The sequence below is a fragment of the Lontra canadensis genome, unplaced genomic scaffold (genome assembly GCF_010015895.1).
Source record: "Lontra canadensis isolate GAN:19392208 unplaced genomic scaffold, GSC_riverotter_1.0 scaffold71, whole genome shotgun sequence".
NCBI classification, from domain to species: Eukaryota; Metazoa; Chordata; class Mammalia; order Carnivora; family Mustelidae; genus Lontra; species Lontra canadensis.
In genome coordinates this window covers 2052650-2070960 of record NW_022631065.1, presented here as the reverse complement: position 1 = coordinate 2070960, position 18311 = coordinate 2052650, and the positions used below count along the sequence as shown (strand labels likewise).

At 41.3% G+C, this 18311-nt stretch overlaps 1 protein-coding gene across 1 annotated transcript in view; it reads left to right on the top strand.

The window, feature by feature from the left end:
- Positions 1-18311, top strand: part of KCMF1 (potassium channel modulatory factor 1) — a 74668-nt gene that overhangs the window by 52706 nt on the left and 3651 nt on the right. Inside the window, exons 4-6 of the mRNA XM_032880674.1 lie at positions 11376-11477; positions 14194-14368; positions 16862-17144. Coding sequence (XP_032736565.1) covers positions 11376-11477; positions 14194-14368; positions 16862-17144 — 560 coding nt within the window. The remainder of the gene's footprint in view (positions 1-11375; positions 11478-14193; positions 14369-16861; positions 17145-18311) is intronic.

Sequence of the window (18311 nt, the reverse complement as noted above, 5' to 3'; positions counted from 1 at the left end):
ACTTAATTTCTTTGAAGTTTGGGTACTTTAGTTACCTAGATACAGTAGAGAGGGGTGTCCCCACTGAAGGAGGCATTCTTAAAATCGTTAGTAGGCGGTAGGTCCTGGTACAGTGCTTTCATCACCCCACCCAGACAGGAAGGTTACTTGGTATTCTGCTTCTGAAATGGGAGAATCTAGCAGAAAGTTAAGTCCTTTCCATGAATGAAAGGCTAATTCTTTAAAATAAGAATCAGTAGGTCTGCCTCAGCAGTTTTGCCTTTATTTTTTTCCTGAGAGTAAACACTCAAAATTTGTTTACACTCCTCTATACCTGATCCATGGTTTGAAAATTAAATACCTGCTGTCTACAAATGATTTCGTGGTGTGTCTCTCAGAAGTCCTGTTTAGTACGTACCTGAAAAGTTCGCAGGCTTTCAGTACATAGCTCAAGACAGTGGCCTTACTGTTTTTCGAATGATGTTGGTAGAGTATTTCAGGGATTGTTGCCTCCTTGTCAGGCCCTAGTCTGCATGAACACTGCATCTGCCATGTGTTTCCACCCAGGCATTTCAAGTGAAAAACGGCAAGTAAGCAAGAATCTTTGATATGAAGGACAGGGTTTTTTCTTCACGTAAGTCATGTCCTCCTCAATCCCAGGCTGCACCATGTATGGCTTCCTGACTACTCTCCATTGCTGGAGGACTGGTGCCTGTGCCACCCCAGTTATTAAATATTTTCAGTGGCTCTCCGTACACATTTGGAGCATATTATCAGCTCTCATAACATTACAGTTGTATAAATGTCCAGGTGATGTTACTAGGTGTCCCCTTGCTAGGTGTACTCCACCCCCCATTGCAGTGTTTTGCCAAAGTCATGGTTAGTCAAACATGGAAAAGTTCTGGATTTCAAGAATGACTCGTCATTTTGGTAGGGGACTGTATTCATTTAACAATTAACTGTCCCTCCTTTTCTCTTCCTGTGGTACAGTTTTCTTTCTGAATGCTCAGTGTGCAGTGTGCTGTCTTCTTTTGCCCCTGTGTTCCCTGCATGTGTCCTCTAGGCCAGCTGTTTGTATCTTCCTAGAGGACTTAAGGATCTCACTCCTCTAACCAGCATCCATCTGGAACATATAGGGGCAAGAGGCTATGTCACTGCAGGTGTCATTGTTACCAGTAATAAGCATTTACTGATACCTGACACAGCTAGCAAGAAAGTCTACTGAAGGTTAATTTCCAAAACAACTTTGTAGACAACTTTGTAACCGTGTCTATATTTTTGTTTCCTTTCTCAACTAGGGACTCTTTAAGGCCCCAACCTCTGATTTGACTCCATTCTTAAGATTAATTTGCAGTTACTCAAGAGACTTTTGATTTTGAGGGTATGGAAGGGACCTTCAGAGCCAGATACTGTGAAAAACAACATCTGATATAGAATGCATAGTGAAGGTGATGACTAGTTAAAATGTAAGAAGCAGATTGGGTATAATCCAGGAGTTACACCAAATATGATAAACAGTTTGATTTTGAAATTAAGCATGAGTTCTTAAAATCCCTGGGAGTTGGTAGATGGGGCAACTAATTGGATTTTGGTTGTGGGAAGAATTAAGAGGGGAAGGAGCACAGTATGTAATTTTAAATTCCATCATTCTGGTAGTAGAGGTGAGCAATTGTGGTCAAATGCGATTTGCAAATATGGATTATTGAGGAGGTGTTAGGATGGCGGAAGAAACATGGTAGGTAGAAAAACTTTTCTTTGGACGTAGGAAGGAACTGAGAAAAAACTCCTGAGATTTTTCTTCGATCTTCCATTTGAGCTTGCACTGCCCCTAACTAGAAAGACTTCAGGGATTTTGTTGCTTTTAGATGAAACACGCTACAATGTTTCATTAATGATACATAGTTAATCTTCTTTCACTCCTTCCTTTAGTTAATCTCTTCTAATTTATCTGTAGAATATTATGCATAAAAGATAACATTTGTTTACCAACATTTTCTTCCCACTTCCAGAAATTATGAACAGAACCGCAGGGCTCAAATAGGTCATTGCTGGGAAATTTTTGCTTTCTGGTTTTCATTTGATGTATCTATTCATTTTCATCGCCCTCCAGAATGGGGGTTAGGGCGGTGGCCAGCGTTTGAATTCTCTTCCTTTATGTGAATGATAAATTACCCTGCCTTTTTAATGAAGACCTAGATGTGTTCATAACAGAATGAAATATATTTGAAATAGCGTGGTTTTACTGTGTTCCGCTTATAAGAAATCAAACTCAAGGAGAAAGAATGGTTTTTGGAAATTTCCCACAGTCTGACTTGAGACAGTTTTATTTTGAGTGATAACTCCTGTGGCCCCTGGCTGGCTGGGTTGGAAGAGCATGCGACTCTCCATCTCAGGGTGGGGAGTTGGAGCAGATCACATATGTACGTACATACCTAAACTTTAACAATGACAGTTATTATGGAGAAAAGTAAGAGCATAAAAAGACCTTTAAGTCATTTTTAATGATTCAGAATAATCGGTATTAGCTGATATTTATTAATATTTAAATAGTTGTTTGAGTGTCATAGAGCACAAAACAGAAATTATTATCACTGTTGTGGCAGTTTGTGTATAAACAATTAGATGCATTTGATCTCTAAATTAAACAAGCAGGAAAGTATTAGATCAAATCTGCAAACCAGATTAACATTGATAGATATGATTTGTGCATGACAGCTGTGAGAAGTGCTACGTGTTTTAAATTGTCTATAGGACTTTTGAGACTTACTATCAATGTATCTGTATTTCATTGAGAGACCATTTTATTTTATTTTTGTTATTTTTTTAAAGATTTTATTTATTTATTTGACACTGAGAGAAATCACAAGAAGGCAGAGAGGCAGGCAGAGAGAGAGGGGGAAGCAGGTTCCCTTATGAGCAGAGAGCCTGATGTGGGGCTCAATCCCAGGACCCTGAGACTATGACCTGAGCCGAAGGCAGAGACTTAACCCACTGAGCCACCCAGGTGCCCCTATTTTATTTTTTTAATATTTTATTTATTTGAGAGAAAGTGGGCAGAGCAAGAGAGAACACAAGCTGGATGAGGGAGTGCAGAGGGAGAGGGAGAAGCAGACTTCCCTCTGAGCAAGGAGCCCGATGTGGGGACGCGGGACTCAATCTCAGGACCCTGGGATCATGACCTGAGCCAAAAGTAGGTGCTTAACTGAAGTGAGCCACCCAGGCACCCCAAGAGACTATTTTGATATGTACGTATATAGAACTAACTTCCTAACACATTTATTTCCTTATTAGGGGCAATAATGGTGGAGTGAACCACAGTTTTTATAAATCTTCTAATTTAATTTTATATACTTTCTTAAATACTCTAATTCACGTTTACCCTTTTAATTAGATAATCAGAAAAGGTAAGCATTTAAAAGCCAAATATACATTTTTAAAAAAAAATAGGCTTTGACTTCTACTGCTTGCATTCTTTATCAAAGACTGCAGTCGGATGCTGTCTGCTTTTGTGTGAATTAACAAGGATACTTTATTTAACAATAGTGGAGAAATGCATAGGATTTGAGAAATACAGTTGCTATAGGCAACCATGTTGTCGCTGCTCAGCTGTACTCAGCTAGAGAAACTGTAGAAGATTAGGGTTTAGTACTTTTTATCTTTTGTGCTTTTTGTTGGTTTTGACCCCAAACACTTTCTGTTTTATAAATCACCTTTTTCTGTCTTTAGTGTTTGGCTGTCTTTGCATATTTTAAAATAATCATTATTTTGAACACATTTACTTGTTTAAAATCAGTAGATCATAGTGCTTTCCATTTTAAGGGTGATACAGCCGTTAGCATCCCGGCAGAGTGTTGGGTTGTGAACCGGGGAGGAAATGAGAGGAGACACCTATCTGGAGACAGAGGTTCCAGGTTTGTTCTGGGATAATCCAGTATGCATATGTTATGATGTTTTTAAGAGATGTTTCTATGAGAAATCAGTTTCTCAAGATGATATGAAAACCAAGAAGGGAATTGTGAAATTATTGAGAAAACGAGATAATAGCTTTTCTAGGAAGGTATCTGTGCCTGGTATTTGAGAGGCTTTTCATTACTTTCTACTTTCTCCTACGTTGAAGTTGAATTAAAATCCTGTAGGGGAAGAGAGACAGGCAGTTTTCTGAATGGAAACAATGCCTAACGTGCAGGGGGGTACTGGCTAAGACAGCAGCTGTCAGACACACTCATTTTGAATTCTTCTTTTCTTTAGCCACTGATCTGGTTTCTTCTTTGTCCTATGAAGTACTGGTTTGTCTAGTTCAGTGTCCAAACAGCTAATTTCAGGTCAAAGAAATGTTCTGCAGGATTTGTAGGAAGATTTGTAGGGAAGATGGCATAAAGATGGAGCTCTCTGGCAACTGTTGGCAAATTACAAGGTGGCTCAGAAGAGTTTTTCAAGCAGGTTTCAGCTTTGTCTCTTCTCTCCTCATTCCTTCTTTTTCTGACCTATCCCTCAGATTTAAACAGATAAAACAAAACAAAATAAAAACAATAAAACAACAAAAACTGATTAAAAAGATTATTTGAAGACAGGGCGCCTGGGTGGCTCAGTCGTAAAGCATCTGCCTTCGGCTCAGGTCATGATCCCAGAGTCCTGGTATCAAGCCCTGCATCGGGCTCCCTGCTCAGCAGGAAGCCTGCTTCTCCCTCTCCCACTCTCCCTGCTTACGTTCCTTCTCTCGTTGTCTCTCTCTGTCAAATAAATAAAATCTTTAAAAAAAAGTTATTTTTGTAAATGCCCTTTGGACACCTAGCTTGAAACCAGAGCACAGTGAGCACATAGGTTGGTAGAACACAGCATGTGGTGAATTTTATTTCAAAACTAGCTTAGAGAAAGCCTATGTAACCTTATGTTAGAAAGTGAATATGGTATTAAACAACAGAGGGAAATTCTTTGACTTAAAATGGTGTTTTGGGGCGCCTGGGTGGCTCAGTAGGTTAAGCCTCTGCCTTTGGCTCAGGTCATGATCTCAGGGTACTGGGATTGAGCCCCATATGAGGGCTCTCTGCTCAGTGGGGAGCCTGCTTCTCCTTCTCTCTCTGTCTGCCTCCCTGACTACTTGTGATCTCTCTCTGTCAAATAAGTAAATAAAATCTTAAAAAAATAATAATAAAATTGTGTTTTTATCTTCCTTGTGCTTACAATGTGTGTGTGTATATGTATTTGTGGCAGGGGGGCAAACTTGCATAAGGATGAAAAAATAAACAGCTTTTATGAAGGTAGTAGAGCTGTGGCATGATTCTTCACTACATCTTTTTTTTTTTTTCTCTTTTAGGATCTTATTATTTATTTTATTTAGAAAGCACAAGTGGGGGGAGGGGCAGAGGGACAGGAGAGAGAGAATCTCAAGCAGACTCGGCCGGGAGCCTAATGCAAGTCTCAGTCTCATGACCCTGAGATCATGACATGAGCCGAAATCAAGTGTCAGACGCTTAACTGACTGAGCACCCAAAGTGCACTACATCTTAATTTTGCTCCAGAACCCCTAACTCATCAGATAGAAGAGCAGTACCTTTCGTCTTTTCAACCATGATGAATTTCACAACTTGACCGAGAGCTGTAGTAGAGGAAAAAAACAAGGAATGTGGGAAAGGAGAAGGAAAGTTCAAATGATGACAAAAAGCAAAGAAACAGGAGAATGGGAGCTGTAGAAAGGTGTTACGTGAGAAAAGGTGTGGGTGCCTGAGAGAAATTAACTGAGTTGTTAAAACGGGAAGAGGGTGAGGGGAACACACCATTTACCCCACTTCTTTGCCTTCAGAAGGATAATGTCAGAAGAAAGTCTGTTTTAGGCCATTCCTGGGTCAGTTACTAAGGACAGCTTGGAAAGGGAAATCTTTACTGGCCTTTTTCAAGACTAATGTTCATGACTCTGAATATGTCTCTCTAAGTATTAACCAAAAGCATTACATTTAATATGTAAAGTGTGACATACCGCTTCCTGAAGTACCTAAATCGTGGAGTAAGGCACAATGGCTGTTACCATAACAACCTTAAAATAGGGCCTCACCCCACACAAAACTTTATGGCACATTTTTTTTTAAAGATTTTATTTATTTATTTGACACACAGGGAGAGATCACAAGTAGGCAGAGAGGCAGGCAGAGAGAGCAGGGGGGGGGAAGCAGGCTCCCTGCTGAGCAGAGAGCCCGATGCAGGGCTCGATCCCAGGACCCTGAGATTCATGCCTGAGCTGAAGGCAGAGGCTTAACCTACTGAGCCACCCAGACTCCCCTTTATGGCACATCTTAAGACCAAACTAGCTGATTTGACAAAACTGGAGAATAACACAGAATAAGTCAGAGGGCTTTGTGACTTTACATAGGCTTTGAAAAATGGATATGATTTCAAAAAGTGGACAGAATGGGAAAGAAAGGTATTATTCAGAGGGAAGAGACAACACGAACTAAGATGGGGTGTTGAGAAAGAAATGTAGGAAGTAGAAGGGATGGTAAGGCATTGAATGTTGTGGAAAATAGTGGGAAATAGAATGGAATCAGCTGAGCGAGGCCAGATAATAGAGAACCGTTTAAACCAGAACATTTGTCCACTTGGGTTGGTGGACAGTCAAAGGAAGGTTTGGCATTTGTACAGAGGAATAACATTACTTTCTCCATCATCATACCACACACGTGGGCTGTTATTTGGGAGTGGAAGGATGGTAGAATATGAGTGATTCTGTAGTTCTTTTGAGACAGGATGAGCCTATTCAGGATGATTGTGTGGATGAAAATGAATCCAAAAAAGGGCCCAAAAAGAAATGACAGAGAAGCTGTGCTACCATAATAAGATCGCGGTTGCCAGAGAAATGACGCATCAGACATCCGCTGTTGCCAGAAAGTAACGATAGAAGATGATAAAGGGAAACTACCGCCTTTTTTTTTTTTAAGGTTTATTTATTTATTTATTTATTTGACAGAGAGAGGGAGTATAAGCAGGGGTAGTGGCAGGCAGAGGAGAAAGCAGGCTCCCCACTAAGCAGAGAGCCCAAATCGAATAGGGGCTCCATCCTGGGACCCTGGGTCCCAGGATCAGCCTTATCCTTCAGCCCAGGTTAAGCGGCTAAAATCATAGCTCTTGAACAAATACTCAAAAGAAAGTGTTTTTCGTGAAGCTAAAATTAGTCAGATAAAAGAAATAAATGAGTTTATCAAGTTTGTGATCCAGAAACCTAGTTGAGAAATACCAATTGGCAAGGTAGTTACTTCTCTTAAAGTGTTTGCTGTTAACAAGAAGCTTCGTGTCCCAGAATCTGAGTTCAAGGGCAGTTTCAAGTGGTCTGGGAGGATGATGCTTCCAGGTAGGTCAGCCTCACGGTAGAGAACCGGTCTAACGCCTCCCCAGCACCTGCTGAATGGTTTTGGTGCGAGACCCATCTCGCTGTGGTGCTGCAGTCTAGCTTCAGATGAAGCCATGTGGTATGTGGGGCAGAGAGGCCGGTTTTTTAAATGCATTTTTTTTTTTTTTTTTTTTTTTAGGATTTTATTTATTTATTTGAGAGAGAGAGAAAGCCTGAGAGGGGGGACGGTCAGAGGGAGAAGCAGGCTCCCCGCGGAGCAGGGAGCCCAATGAGGGACTTGATCCTGGGACTCCAGGATCATGACCTGAGCCAAAGGCAGCTGCTCAAGCAGCTAAGCCACCTGGGTGCCCTTAAATGCATTTTTCTGTAGTAGTGAACAGAGCGGGCAAGAAACTTGTTATGAGACCTAGCCCCCCAAAAAAAGAAAAAGGGAGAAGCGCTTACCACATCTGTTGTTTTTGAAGTGCTGCACAGCTGCCAGAGAGAGAAGCCCTCCACGTGAGTGTATGAGCTCAAGAAAGAGGCTGCAGGGAATGCCTTTGCTTCAGACTAGTTGGCGATTGTATGGGGAAGAATGTGTGGAGTACCTGTTTAAAAACAAAAACGAAGCATGCTGATTTTAGATTTTTTTTTAATAGATACAACCTGTCACAGAAAAAAATGTTCTATAAATGTAGTACTGAGCTGGTGTGTATGAAATAATGGCTTCTGAGGCTGTGGGCTGGATGTTGGTGACCACCGGTGTTAAGAATCCATGCTGGCCAGGGCGCCTGGGTGGCTCAGTCAGTTAAGCATCTGACTCCTGGTTTCAGCTCAGGTCTTGATCTTGGGGCTGTGAGATGGAGCCCCATGTCAGGCACTGCCCTTAGTGCAGAGCCTGCCTAGGTTTCTCTCTCCCCATGCTACTGGTTGCTTGCTGGCAATCATGCACTGGGGCCATGTGGAAAATTGGAAACTCCATTATGATTTTGGCATGGGATTTCTTCTCAGTACATTGATGGAAGCTTCCAGAGGGCTGCACATAAAAAGCAGGACTGATGGGGTAGTAGTGAGATGAAGCAGAAGGCGAAGACTCGAACAATAGCAAAGACATGACTGCAAATAAATAGCAAGGACATTTGTAATTAAAAATTTGAGCAAGGTGGGGCACCTGGGTAGCTCTGTTGGTTAAGCAGCTGTCTTCAGCTCAGGTCATGATCCTGGAGTCCCAGGATCAAGTCCCACATTGGGCTCCCTGCTCAGCAGAGAGCTTGTATCTCTCGCTCCCTCTGCCTGCTGCTCTGCTTACTTGTGCTATCTTGTGCTATCTCTCTGTCAAATAAATAAATAAAATCTTAAAAAAAAAAAAATCTGAGCAAGGTGATAGTAAGTAAAGCAGCATATCGTGTTTTGTTCCACAGGGTAAATATTTCTTTCTTTTCAGTACCATTGTACATTCGATCTGTATTTGCCAAATTGATCTAATTATAAGATAATTGGGACCCTTGTCAAAAACATAGATTTTCAAATCTCCTAGAATCAGTTTTCAGGCATGGGCCTAGGGAACTGTGTTTTTAACAAATGCTCCAGATGAATTTATATACTCAGCCAATTTCGGGAAGTACTGAGTTATGCCAATTCAGTGTGCCTGAATGTTGGCAAGTTGTCATACGTTAAGCTCATGTGTTACATGGAGTTTTCTTGTTCAAGTAATAGATGTTACTGTATTATGTGGCAGTAGAAGTACGATAGATATTAATGTTGATGAACTCATAATTTTAGAGTTTAAGATAAGGAGTTTTAGAGTTTAAGATAAAGCTTATCCTTTTTGTGGAATTTTCCTGTCTTACAGAGGTATTAGGTATCACCATGTGGAAGTAAAGATACACACAAAACTAAACAGTATTCCACATCCTAATCTCAAAGATGCTTTTCTAGTTCATAGGAGACTATCGATCCTGTTAAGGGCATTCTTAGTATGCTTGGTATCTGTACTTTCCCATCCCGTCTTCTTTCCAGGAATGCAAATCCTCAAGGAGGCTTTTCTCATCTAAGAACATTTGCATGTGTCTTCAACGTACTGAAACTTATATGGCGATCTTTGTGCAGTTGAAGTTGTACATAGATTTTATCCAAAGGTCAGCCTAAAGGAAATATCTTAGAAGGAACGTGGCTTTTCCTCTTAATGGTTATTACTTTCTTTGGATAAAGATCTTACAGTTGCAGTCTGTGGGGTTGTAATAAAACCATACATAGTCCAGTACCTGTTAAGTGTTGCAAAAATATCTAAACTGGCTTATTTGTTTGATTTTTAAATAACTGGTGGTGGTTTCTGCTTCTCCAAACCTGTTGGTCTTTTTGTAATAAGTAAGTGTGGTCACAGTTCCCAAATGAGAAACAAATCACACTGTCTTGCATTTCTCAAAAACTATTGACTATCCAGCCAGGTGAGACAGAAACACACAAAAAATAAGTGTACCAGACACTGCCTTGCAATGTCACAGCACAGGATAAAACCTGAATTCCTAGGAAATAGAGTTGGGAAGTGGTAAACTTATGAACAGTTACAGTTGCTTTTCTCTCTGACAGAGGAAAGAATGTCTGACCACCTTTCTGGCATCTTCTAAGAAAGGCACACACATGTCCATCTACTTCTTTCTTCATTTCCCCCACAGGCACCTTCCTTTGTGACACCCCTGCCCCCACTACTTCTTTCTCACTCTCCTGCCTAAACCTAAATGTTATTTCTCATGAGCATCTTTAGGTTTTCTTGAGGATACGTCTCAGACTCCTGAGGCAGGTGGAATCAGGACAGCTGACTGGGCAGAAGAGGAACTGGGATCAAACCAGAGTCAGACTCTCAGGGACTCCTGCTTTCTGGTCCAGAGAGGACGGGGATTTGTGTTGGCTTAGGCTCTTGCGGTCAGTTTTCCCGTCCGTATCCCAGGGTGGGCCTTCCAGTTCTCACCTTGCCCATGCCTCCTCCTCTCCAGCGCTACTCTCATCTTCCCCTCTGCCACGAGCAGGCAGCAAGGTCAAGTGAGTGCCTGAATTTACTCCAGGGGAAAGAATTGAGGTTCAGAACACATGTATTGGCAAGATGAATTACATCCCATCCTCAGCTCTCGTCCCTAGAGAGACACAAGCCTAAAAACCTGTGCATTTCCTGGGCTTCCTTTGGCTGTGCTCCTTTAATTCAAATCTTTCTTCTGGGCTCTGTTCTCTAAAGTTCTTCATAACCCAAGGCTTGGCTGCCTCTCTTAGGACATCCTCTGCCCACTCGGATTTCTAGAAGAGAAAGGGCCTTTCCTCTGAAAGTGCCTCGTTCTTTCAGTCCTTCCCCTCTTCTCCTTATTTCACCACTTCCCTTAAAGCTGCTGTTTCAAAAACAGTATTCCCAACCTGTCAAGTCTCCCCTGAGCTCTGCCTCTGTACACACCATTTTATCCCTCCTTTGTCCTGTCCTTTGCTTCAGGGCTCACAGGAAGTTGGTCTTCCGACCCTTGGCCTTTTGTTACACCCCCATTTTCCCTTGGAAGTCCTGTTCATGAATGTATAGAGCACATTTGCTTGTTAGCAGTAAATATTGTCTTGATATTTGTGTGGTTGTGTTTTAATAAGAGCTTTGCTGTCATGTTTGGAGATTGGTCCTCCAACCTAGCTTACTTTGGGGACACATATGTCTCAGTCTTTACCATTCAAGACCAGACGTAGTCAGATGACAATGTGCACTAAATAGCACATCTTAATTTTTTTTTTAACATCTTAAAATTTTTTATGGACACTATTTTACTAGACTATGCAAATGCATTGGCCAGGCTGTTAGAAGGCTTTGCCAGAGCTCATGTTTGAGCCGTTTGTTGAGAACTGTTATGTCTGACCCTGAGAGGTGGTCTTGTTTGAGTTGAAGGACCAGCGGGGACGGACTGTAGTCCATAGGCCTCCGATGCTTCTGTCGAGTTCGCGGTCTCTACTGTGTTTGTGCCTGGGTGAAACTCAGATTTAGTAAAATATTCATCCAGAAAGATGTCTGATCAATATTCGTCTATTAAATCTGCTTTCTTTTCTTTTATTTCAGATTTGTCCAATATGTGCAGCATTACCTGGAGGCGATCCCAATCATGTCACGGATGACTTTGCAGCTCATCTTACGCTTGAACACAGAGCCCCTAGAGACTTAATATCCTTTTAAGAGGCAAGAAGGGATACAGTTGTTTGTAATGTTTGTTGTTTTGGTTGTTTTTAAGGACAGTATCCCTGAAGAGAAAAAGTAACCTCTGAATTATGTTAATTTGACCTTTCCTAAAAGTGACTCAGTGTTGAGATGCAGTTTACTTGTCTTGTTGTGTGCTGTGACTGTCACTTGAGCAGTGCTTATTAACTGAAAGTTGCTCATCATCTTTACTTCATTACAGGCAGATTTTTTTTAAGACCATTTAACTGGGTTTAAGTTTTCAGCAGGGTGTTTTCATACAAAAGAGGAAAATGCTAAGCCAGATTAGAATCTAAGTAAATATAAAGAGAATTTATTTGCTTCCCCTCCACATCCTCTGTTGCCTTATCCTGTTACCAGCGGTATGATGAGCAGGGGTGCATGCTGGGGCTGCTTTCCCTTTTGGAGTCCCCTTTTCCAGAGACCGCCATTCCCCACCCAGTCTCCGAGTAGGACAGCGTAAAGGTCACGGCCAGCTCCAAAGCCCTTCCCCACTTTCCTCCCTGCTTCCCCTTTGCAAATCTATCTCAGCCGTTGCTGGTGATGTTCCCTGTAATCCAAGAGATGAATGGCCTACCAGAGTAATTAAGATTGTACATTCTGTGCTTCTTGTTTCAAGTTCTGAATTATTTTTCTATGATTATTATCTATTAACTTAGGGATCTGTTTTCATGTAAAGGTTTCAGTGTTCATTGCAGTTTGAAACAATTCAAAAGCTAATCACAACTTTTCTCTTTGCCAGACTTCATTCTGATTCCTTTGATTGCCTCCCAGCAATCATAATTCAACCCTAGTCCTATTGAGGAAGAAACTGGTTTAATGGTTTCTCATTCCATAGCTCCCATCCTGTCCTTACAGTTCCTAATTTTCTAATTAGAAATACGGTCCCTTAGAGTTAGGGGAAGATGAGAAAACTAATGGAAAGATAAAGACATGGAACCAGCCTAAGAAATTAGAATGTCAGCCAGACCTGAGCCAATCAAGGGGCTAGCTAGTACTCACTGAACAGAGGAAACCACTTTTCCTCTCTCCTAAGTGCCGAGGACACTGAAAGCATAATGAAGAAAGCGTGTGGTTTGTTGGTGGTGGTGTTTTTGTTTTTGTTTTTGTTTTTTGTTTTTTAAGAGAATAAGAAAACCCAGATGGGCCAAGAATACTTAAGTCTTTGAGTCACTTCACTTCACATTTTACATAAAAGAATCTTATAACAATACTCAGAGGGTTATGCTTGATTGCTGTTTCACTCTATCTTCATGAAGAAGCTAGGCAAATAAGCCGTTATCCTGAACTTTTTTTTTATCCTGAGCTTTTTCAGCAAGTCCAGGGGCTTCTAGTGAAATTGGTTTCCATTCAGTAGAATGTCTCACATCACCTACATTCATTTTTGTGCAATTTTTACAAGAATCTGTGGTTATCAAGAGATTAAATTATGCAAAATATAAGAATAAGAGAAGGCATATGTTACAATTTAGATTCCTAATGAGTATTACCATGAGGTTCTGGAAAACAGAATGTTGACATTGCAGTTATCCTGGAAATATACTGATTTTTCAGGTACTTCAAGTGCTGCTGTGGGGTGACTTTATTTGTCGTGAAGGCGCAGCTTCTCTTCAAGCCTCATAAGCACCAGAGCTTTTTTCTTTTCGACTGTTCTGATGGAACTCTTCCTAAAGTGTACTTTTTACACCCTGATGCTTTTAAAGGACAAAATACAGTGATCATAACATCACTTTTGTAGAACCCGAGCCCTGGTCCTGAATACCATGGTGAGACAGTGCACATTCCCGTGGCCCCTGAGGGCTTCCTGGAGCTGCTCAACCTGTCCCTCAGTGACTCCACAATCATCAGCTGAAGACTGGGAAGCCAGCAGAACGTTACTCTGCACGATACAGATGTTCTGTGTGCTGCTTTGAAAGAAAAGTCTTACGACGAGAGCTGTCTTTTCCGACACGTCTGCCAGCGTGGAAACACAAGATTGTCTTCATGAGTTTGGGTGGCCGTGTGCTCTTCGGGACGTCCTTTAGTTTGAGTCAGCTGCAGAAGACTGGGAGGCGGGAGGCTGTTGGCTGTGGGACTTGTTGAGAACTATGGTATTACTCTCTCTATGTCCACTTATGCAAGAAAATCAGCTCTAATTTTCTGTTTTGCAGCAGTGGAGGACAGATTAAAACTAGTAACCAAAAGGAGTCTTTTACTCCTGAATTTAAATTATTCCTACTGTTCCTTTCTCATTATAGATGATAACTGAGATCTGATTAGCACAACTCTCCTCAGGTATTAAAACCGACGCCTCTTAATTCTGGTTACTTCCATGTGAACATATATGAAATTCAGTACTGAGGTCAGGGGAAGGAGACGCCTCACCTGGTTTCGCCCCATCTGGTTATTGTAGCTGGAGCCTAGGAAGAAATTTCTTCTTGCCTGGAAAACCTTTTTCGCCTTCAAAAACATACACACACATACAATATATCCACACTCACTCATTGCTTTCTATTTGAGAGTCTTTTTTTAGAGTTAATAGCCCTCATAGATATGGTTGTGACATCTGCATTCTAAATTAAATGTGCTGTTTTTAAATGTTTACAATTTAGGAAATCTGCATATCTATCTAGCAAAGGCTCAAGTGATTTTTTTTTTTTCTTTCTGTGAAACATTTGGGTTCTTTTCTTAACTTTGGAGTTATGATGAATCGAGTGGTGTTCGACATGTACGTAGAATGTTTCACCCTGGCCGGGGATTAGGAGGTCCTCGTGCTCGTAGATCAAACATGCACTTTACTAGCAGTTCTACTGGTGGACTTTCTTCTTCTCAGAGTTCATATTCTCCAAGCAATAGGGAAGCCATGGATCCTATAGCTGGTAAGTTAGTTGCACATTCATAAAGGAAACAGCCGTTATGGGAGGGGCCTCGCTTTAAAAGTTTTTGTTGGAATTTGTGGGCTTTTGGGGTTTTTTTTAGATTTTATTTGTTTATTTGACAGAGAGAGCGAGAGACATAAGCAGGCAGAGCAGCAGAGGGAGAGGGGGAAGCAGGCTCCCCACTGGGCAGGGAGCCCGATGCAGCGCTCAGTCCCAGGACCCTGGGATCATGACCTGAGCTGAAGGCAGTTACTTAACCCACTGAGCCACCCAGGCGCCCCTGGAATTTGTGTTTTTAATTTCTCATTATGCTCCTGTATTCCTTTGCAAAAGTCCCCTCTTTTTTTTTTCTTTTAAAGATTTTATTTATTTATTTGACAGAAAGGGATACAGCGAGAGAGGGAATGCAGGCACGGTGAGTGGGAAAGGGAAAAGCAGGCTTCCCACTGCGCAAGGAGCCCAGTGCGGGGCTCAGTCCCAGGACACTGGGATCATGACCCAAGCCAAAGCAGATGCCTAAAGACTGAGTCACCCAGGCGCCCATAAATCTTAGAATTATAAAATACTGTAAAAGTAGACAGTGTAAAGTAGTTCATAATATTCTGGCATTTCCTTAAGTACATAGAGCAGAAGATAATAAGAAATGGTTCTGTTTGTGGCCTCTGTTGAAACCCAAAAAAGTGATAAAAGATTTCAGAGTTGAAAGACCACCAGAATCCCCTGGTTCAACCTCCGCAAGCACACAGATAATAAGACTAATTGACACGACTAAAGAATTAAGCTCTTCTCATAGAAGAAAGTAAAGTAGGAATTTCTCTGTTCTTGGCCTTGATTTGAGAACTATATTCTTAGGAAACATACTGAAAAGTACATGTTAGTAGCTTAGAAAAATCTTATTTAAAAAAACAACATTTGAACATGTAGTTCATAGCCAAGTCCATTGGGTCTAATACATGGCCAACCTGGGAAGCCAGCAGCAGAGCAGAGGGGTTGGGAATGAAAAGACAAGGTCAGAAATCATGGTAGCCTGAGACTGTAAGACACAGCAAGGACAGACAGGCAGTAAGACCCTGGCAAGCCTGTACAAGTACTGAAATGGGTGCACATGGTGGAATCTGTATCTGGAAATTGTGACGCACCTTGCCGGACACCCTGAAACACTGGTGGGTGTAAACCTAATGGCAGCTAGGGACAGTTTTACTCATAAAGTGTTCTGAAAAATGTACAGATGTACAGATATAAAATCTGAATTCTGAATGTGCTGTGGGCATTTGCACATGCAATAAGCCCTGTAAACTGAGCTTTGGGAATTTTAAAAAATACTTCTTCATCCAAAGGGAATATTCACCTGCTGTTCCTGGTAGCAGGCTCTAAAAGTTAATTTCTAGAAGCAAAATTCAAAAGTAAGAAATTCTGTCCATTGGGTTTTCTCTGTCAGTGAAAATCAGTTTATTTTAGTGTTGGACTCTATGAAAGAATGATGTAAGAACCCTTGGGATAAAACAACAGTGAGCAAGAAAAAACAGAGATGTAGCCTGTTAATGAGTTGTAATGATGGAGAGCATTTGTCAGCCAGGGAATGTCTGTGCGGCAGTCGTCGATCCCATGTAAGCTAGGGAGAACCCCCCCCCAGAACACACACACACGTGCCCACGCGCAACAAGGCAATTCCTGCACCTGATTTAGAATGAGAACACAGGGGCAGAGGTCCACATTGCCCTTGATGAGTACAGCCTTATTGAAACAAGAATCTGGATTGTGGCAGACCACTAACTAAGCTAGTACAGTCAGGAGGCAGTCCGCCTCACCGGGCATTGCCAGTGCTACTCACTGCAGTGGTGCGCTTGTACTCTGAAACGAGAGAAGGCAGAGGCGAGTGGTGCGAGGGGTCATGGATAGAAATGATCCAGGCCTCTTGGATACAGTTCTGACCATCATTCAATCATTGCATGAATGTTAGAGGCCGACCATGTGTCAGGCACTGTTCCAAGGGTTGGGAGTATCATAAATGGTAGACTCGATCCCTGCTTTCAGGGAGCTTGTGTTGAGAGGATTTATATTGTAATTGCAGTGGCAGATGATCACTTTAATTTACTGAATACTGAGAGAAAGTGTAACTAAGTCCATTAAGCAACAATCTGTTATTTTTTACTTAAGACAAAAATAGTTGTATTTGCATTCCCTATACACAACAGCTCCTACCTCTGGGAGGCGTTCTGAAAGATACTGCGGGGCACCCGGCTCGCTCAGTCGGTAGAGCTTGCATCTCTTTTGATCTCAGGGCTGTGAGGTCGAGTCCCACGTGGGGTATAGAGATTACTTTAAAAAATAAACAAAAACAAAAGGTATTGAGCTCTAAGCTGAAATTTTATGTTGCCATGGATACCTGCCTATTGACAGTCATTTCCATGTTTCTCTGAGAGAGTGATCTTTAGTGTTTTGTTTTCCACACTGTTTTAAGGAGACATTAATCACCTTCATTTCCATTGGCAGAGCTTTTATCTCAGTTATCAGGAGTGAGACGTTCTGCAGGAGGACAGCTTAATTCTTCCGGCCCTTCCGCCTCTCAGTTACAACAACTGCAGATGCAGCTGCAGCTGGAACGGCAGCATGCCCAGGCAGCGCGGCAACAGCTGGAGACCGCACGCAACGCAACCCGGCGTACTAACACGAGCAGTGTCACCACTACAATCACACAATCCACGGCAACAACCAACACGGCTAACACAGAGAGCAGTCAGCAAACTATCCAGAATTCCCAGTTTCTTTTAACAAGGTATTTCATTTGTCAGTACAACTTCGTTTGAGAAGTAATGTTTCGTTAAGCACCACGCAGTCTGCAATGATCTTTTATCTTTCGTGCCTTACATATGTTCTTGGAGATTTGGCCTTTGATCAGACCCTTAAAACTCCCAAATCTGATCAAAACTGCATATTCAGATTTCCCCAAGAATATGAAAAATGATTATTTTAGAGAAAGTGGGAATGTTTGTGGTCTCGTTCCAACAATAAATTATTATCTAATGTGAATTTCTCCCCCCATATTGCCTATAAAACTGAAACCTAGGAAAAAACTGAAAACCAAAACACCGTATCATTACGTTTTGGGGACATATTAGGTCCATTTATTGTCATAATTAACCATGCTTTTTTTTAATTGCCCATTTTAGCTGTGAAATATTAGAAGGTACAAAACAGGATTTTATAACATAGTAGTTTTTTTCTGAGAATTTCCAAAAAAGCAGGATTTAAATTCTTATAGTTGCCACAAACAAAAGTGTTTTTTAAAAAAACGCTTCACCATGGTGTAAAAAATAGTACACACAGTAGATGGTTTTACTGGATGGAACAGTTACCTGCTTCTGAAAACTACCATTAGTCACCAAATACGTTCCTTTCTGTCGGCATTTTATGTCACTTTTAAGAATATAAAGGATTTTATTTTAGAAGAAGCGGTGATGAGTAGACTTAGGCTCAACAGGTAATGAACTTGGACCTATCTGGGCCTTTAATGGAGCAGAGAGGAATATAAAGTATAAACTATGAAGTGAAGGAGAAAATTAGTGTAATGTATCAGTTTTCTCCAGACAGACAGCAGAAGACAGTATTATTTCTCTGTGTATTTATTTTATGTTATACCTTTTCACATCTCTGTTAGTGCAGTGGCACATATGCATAGTTGTAAGTAATCTGTTGTGGATACAGAATAAAAAGTGTTTGCAGACCTCTGTATGGAGCCCCAGTTTGCCACTCACTAGTTTGGACCTTAGGCAAGTCACTTAACTTCTCTTAACCTAAGTTTTATCATCAGTAGCCCCTGAGTTTGGCCTCTTGAGAAGGAGGAATGTTTTGAGGATGAAACAAAATTTCAGTGTGTGTATGGTCTGTCTCAGTATCTGGCATATAATAAAGGCCCAGTTAATGGTTCCCATTACGATCATTG